General features: G+C 43.3%; 1 protein-coding gene across 1 annotated transcript; it reads right to left on the bottom strand.

Moving 5' to 3' along the window:
* Window positions 1-1,792: 1,792 nt before the first annotated feature.
* Window positions 1,793-4,668, bottom strand: PTCHD1 (patched domain containing 1; the record flags this gene model as incomplete). The annotated part of the gene is made up of 1 exon (XM_010289352.1): window positions 1,793-4,668. A coding segment is annotated over one exon (1,656 nt), but the record flags the coding sequence as incomplete, so codon positions are not given.
* Window positions 4,669-5,572: the final 904 nt, after the last annotated feature.

Genomic DNA, 5,572 nt, shown 5'->3' on the forward strand with positions numbered 1-5,572 from the left:
GACCGGCAGCAGTTGCTAGTTACTGGTGGGGCAACGCTGGTGGGGCACCAGGAGGAACTGCTAGGGGAGGAATCTGCCCTTAAACAGATTTTTAAGAATGGGGTGGAAAAACATACTTCAGAAATGATTGAAATGTCGTTGGCTCTGTCTTGGGGCAAGGGGGGTGGGCTGCATGACTTCTCACCCTGTCTTCTGTGGACACCCAAGCACCTCCTGCGACCCTTTGCCATTGGAGTGCCTCCAAATCCTTTTTCTGACAGGTTTGGAGATAGAGGAGCAATTTTATCACTGGCTTTATCACCTTCCTTGAAGACCTCTGAAGGCCTCACATGCTGAGATTTAATAAGAGATCTGTGAAACTACAAGCTGGTCTTTGGACATCTCTTTAAAGACGCTCCTATCTATGCGTTTCAATTAGACGTGAAGAGGTTTATGGTAGCCATCGTTGTGCCTGGTGGTTGCAAGTGATAGCATCAGGGATAGCAGAGGTGTAAAATCAGTGTTTGCCACGTATTCCTCTCTGCAGTGTGCAGACAACCTCTTTCACACATCTCCCGTCTCCCGTGTCCCACAAGCCAGTAGATTGCTGCTGCCAAAAGGGGTTTGCAATTCCCCTGTAACTTCAGCTAATTTGCTAATGCCCTCGGAAGTTTAAAAGCCACTGCAGCCGCCTGTTGAACATCCAGGAGACAGGGTGACTGTTACTTAAATGACAGAATGACCGCCACAGAAAATCTACAGCGAAGTATATTTAAGGAGTGATTTTTGGCTGGAAAACATAGCCCCAAGCCTGAGTCTAAAGGAAACAGGGGAAGCAGATCTTTCCTCTAGCCTCACATTCATTTGGCTGTCTTCAACGTGTCCGCCTGAGTTCTGCCAAGGCTGAAGTTTTGTTACAGCTTCCCAGCCGCTACCGCGGCAAATGTTGTTTGTTCAAGCAAAGAGCCTGTGCATCCCTGGACGCAGCTTCCTTTCCTTCTGCTCAGAGAAGGGACGTGTCCAGGGGAAAGTAAACGTTGCCAGCTGCAATGCCGACTTGTTTTGCTAGTCAGTATGTAACATTTCGCTTCGGGGCAAAATATCTGGTTATCTTATTTTCTGCCAGGGAGGAAGCTTCAGAAGTATCTCTTTGCTTGAAAATTAATAGTCACTAGGCAGCATTTGCGGGTTTTGCACAGGGCATTTGGGGGGTTACTGGGATTGGGTGCTAAAGAGAAGTTTCCTGCGATGAAGCATGCCCTGGGTTTGTGACCACAGATGTGCTCATCACCGCATGGGTAACCCAGGCAGCCCCCCAAGGCACAAGCCCCATGGCGGCCGCGGTGCCCCTTCGCCCTCCGGGTACTGCGATTGAGGCAGACCCTGTGCCAACTGCTGAAAACGCCTCAAGTACTTTCCTACTTTCCGGACAAGCTGTAGAAAGGAGCCTGGTCGCCATACGTTCGCCTTGCGCTACAAAGCAATAGTCCATCTGTTCATGAGGCCACCCGACGCACCAGCCAGCTTCCTGCAACTGGGTTTTCGCAGGCAACGCATAGTCGGAATACTCTCAGCAAAACCTACAGAATTGGCTGACGTATCCCCACTGGGGTTCAACCGCATGATAAAACCTTACAGTAATGAGCCTGTCGCTCTTAAGGGTGGAGGGGGTGGAGGAGGAACGAGATGCTTCTTTATCTGCATTACTCCACATCACAGATGCTGACAGAATTATTGATTTAGAACTCACAGCTCCAAAGAGACTCAGTAATGTAATCTTTTTAAGGTTTTTCTTTTTCTTCCCTCAGATGTGATGTTTTCAATAGGCGCCTTAGATATGGGCTCTTTGGGGATGTTGTTAAACTTGCTGCTGCTAAATGCAGTCCCAACCTTCAGTTTGTTCCATACAACTCTCCTGGTCTACTGTCTCTTGGAAGAGCCCATAGCTGCAAGGTCTATTGCTTTACAGGTACTCGGAAGATTGAGGGATTAAGTTACACATTACGTAAAACTACCCACTAATCCTCTTAGTGTGCATTACCAGTGAATGGCCTGAAATAGGCTCTCACTAGAAGAGCCCTAACATTCACTTTCTTGATGACATTTTAGTATTTGAGGTTTGTGTCATGGGTTTTGGTGCTGAAATATTCAGTACACCATCTTCTGTCTGCTGCTAGATCCACTTGCATGTGTTAGTAGAGTGCTAACAAAATTACAGTTGGTAAAGCAGATTACGTGTTTCACTAGTAGCGAGACATGTATAAAATAGAATTATATATTTTCTAGAGTGACAGTCACTGGGATTTTTTGTTCTTTTTTTGTTCTTTTTTGTTTTTATAAGAAAAAGAAACAGCTATAAAACCATGATTAAAAATGTCACAAGGGATGATTTACATTTTAAAATTATATTATTAGGAAAAAAAAAGTGATTTATAACATAAAAGTGTTTGGAAAGTGTTTGGTTGCTGTGTACTGCCTTCTTTCCCAGTACAGTTTGTTATCTGTTATAGTCTTGCATAAATGTTTAGATTAGGGGAGAAAAGAAAAATGTGACGGCTACGACCTATAAGAGCTGACTCACTGACTTGAGTTATTGCTGTGCAGAAAGTTTGTAAAGCCTTTACATCCAGCAAACATTTAGTGCTACTTCAGCCTTGACAGTTGACCTTTCAATCTGATTGGGTTTAGCCACAATAATTGCAGCATCTGCAGTACAGGCGATGCAGACAGCTGCTTAGGAACCCAACTTCTCTCCTTAGATCTTACTTCATGCATCTAAAATTGAACCCTTCTTTGCATGTGTGTGCAAATTTTCTCGTAATACCTGTTATAGGAGCTGAGCAAGGTACAATCCCCCAGCTCTTTTTTTAAATTTATTTTTAATTTTTCCCATAATTTTGAATATTCCTGGATTTAGATTAGAGAGGGGAGGGAAAACCTCCAAACCCCTTCCTCTCTCCAGATATTTAGTCAGTATTGGTTTCTTTTTTTTTTTCCCTCAGTAAGACCTAGTGTAAAAAAGGAACAAACAAGTTAGACTGTTGTAATTTGGTCAACCACTCGGGTGCTATCCATATCCACCATTTCAACACACTCTATTTCCTCACGGTTTTCAGGATTCTTCTTCTCTTTCCTCTTCTTCTTGGATGGTGGCAGGAAAGTCAGTATCACAGGTAAAATGGCAAAGCAGTGAAAGAAGGTGACTAATGCTATTAAAAACAAGCACCTGAACAGTGTACGGGTCAGATTTGAAGGCACAGCTGCAAGAGGAATCAGACCAACAATATAGCAGAGGTAGCTCTGCAAAATAGCTACCCCATGCACTTCCAGGGCATTTTTCACCCATTTAGTTCTTGTGAACTCTTTGCCCAGGACAAAGGTTGATAACAGTGGAGCACAGTTGTCAATTGTATAATTAATTCCGTAAATTAAGCACAACACAGAAATACAATCTAGTTCCACTTTCCACAAGGTCATAAAACCTATAACTCCAAACTCAACCGAGGCAACAGTTAGAGTGAGCCAGACATTGATCAGAGAGTCTGCCACCAGGAATGCAGAGAAGAAGAGCAGAAATAAAGCACTAATGCAGGAGTTTTGTAAGGGGGCTCCCACTGAAGAGGCGTAACGATCCATGTACACAAACGATGGATTGAAAACGATGAATTTCACCTTGGAGGTGAGAGAGAGTTTCCTCAGGGTCTCCAGGAGGTCATAAAGTTCTTCCCTCTTGGTTTCCATTGTCTTGGCCACCAAGAACATCCTGGAGGCCACGACATCGACTTCGTTGTTGTATTTCTTGGAAAAGATGATATCCTCTGAAAAATGGGCGAACTGAGGGGCCTTTAGGAAGGAGTTCCTCAACATATCAGTGAAGTTTTTCTTGGGCAATCCAGTAGATATGTTGAGTTTCCTAAGGTAATTTAAGTAGCTTTCGAACCAAGATATCCTCACAAAGCCCTTGGTATACTCCAGCACGTCCTCCTGGACACTGGTGTTCCAGTACTCGATTGACTCGTAGATGTAGAACCCAATCACTGGGCTGTAGTTACTGAAATACTTCTGCTGGGCAGTCGTATACTCAATGGTCCGTGTCGCAGTCGCTACGATGTTGCTCAGGTCTGACCCTTCACTGACCTGCAGGTAGCCCATTAAGGCAAAGGAAATATAAACAAGGTAAAAGAGAACTACAAAAGGCTTGACGTAAGTGTTTGTTATCCAGTCACAATAATAGCGTTTAAGGAACCACACCAAAAGATGACTCTCGTAAGTGTTCGTTTCCTCTGAATCCGCTGTGTCCTCACTGAATTTGGCCGTCAGAAGAAACCTATACCATGCAGGCTTCTCTTGCAATACCTCTGGCTTTGGTACCTTTCTGCAGAAGATACTATGCTGGTAGTTGTTTTCTATGTAGCCAGTAAACACCAGGCTGGAACCATAAAAGGAGAGTACATAGAGGTAGTTGAAGAAGATTGCAATACAGGAATTGCAGCAGAAAATCCTGGCTGCTTCAATGTTAGTGAAGGGACTGGCACCTATTCCAAAAGTGACCAGGTACATGGCAGTGGTGAGAGAAAACGAGAGCATGGAGTCTGCAAACACGGCTGCAGTCCTCTCTTTAACGTGTTGGTCTTCTCTAGTTTTTCTCCAGGAGGACAACATTTCAAAAGTCCCATATAACCCATGACCTACAACAGAGAACAAAGTGAGTGTTTAAAGTAGTCGAGTCAACATGTGGAGAAATGTAACGTGGACACGTTAAAATACTCAAAGGAGACACAGCTTGCCGTTATGAATGCTTGAAGTAAACGTCCTGCAGAAGAGAGAAATTGTTATGTTGGTCAAAGAGCCAGGAGTGCATTCGCTACCTGACTAGCAAACCTTACTGCCAGAGCTTGAGGAGAGTTCTGCATCGCTGGTGCAGGGTTGATGGGTTAAAGAAAAAGGATTTTTTTCTGGCTGGCTGTTTCATTTCATTATTTCGAAGCGCCTGTGATGGAAGATGCTTTGAAATTAGTTTTTCCTGGTGATGGGATCTGACCTGTGGTGAAAACAAAGAAATACGGCCTTGAAGTGCCTATGCTGGAAGCAGAGCATTGGTTGGCTGCTTTGTAGAACATCTGTAATAAAATGAAACCTTCATACAAGCTGAACATTTTCAAGTAAATCAGTCACTGATTTCTCCACTTCCTATACAAATTTTCCATCAGGAAAAAGAAATCCTAGAAATGGAACAAACAAAAAGAGCACAAATAAATTTTAGAGATGCAGAACGGTAGAACTGATATGGAACTGCTTAAGACATTGGTCTTCTTATTTTAATACATCTAAGGGCTTGTAAAACCAAATATAGCTCTATTTTTCTTGGCAGTTCCTACATTTTGTAATGTATTTAACTAAAATGGACACAGCATTCATGAAAGGAAGTAAAGACCTACAGACCTAAAATCCTGTGCTCAACCCCCCAAGTGCAGGTAAATTGGGAAAAGTGCATGGTTTTATCTTAATCCCTGGTTGGTCATCTTTCTCTTACGGTTTCTTTTTTGTGACTGATAACCAAGGCACATTTTGAGAACACAGACCTGTGCTTTTT

Source organism: Phaethon lepturus, unplaced genomic scaffold, assembly GCF_000687285.1.
Source record: "Phaethon lepturus isolate BGI_N335 unplaced genomic scaffold, ASM68728v1 Scaffold57606, whole genome shotgun sequence".
In the NCBI taxonomy this organism is placed as follows: Eukaryota; Metazoa; Chordata; class Aves; order Phaethontiformes; family Phaethontidae; genus Phaethon; species Phaethon lepturus.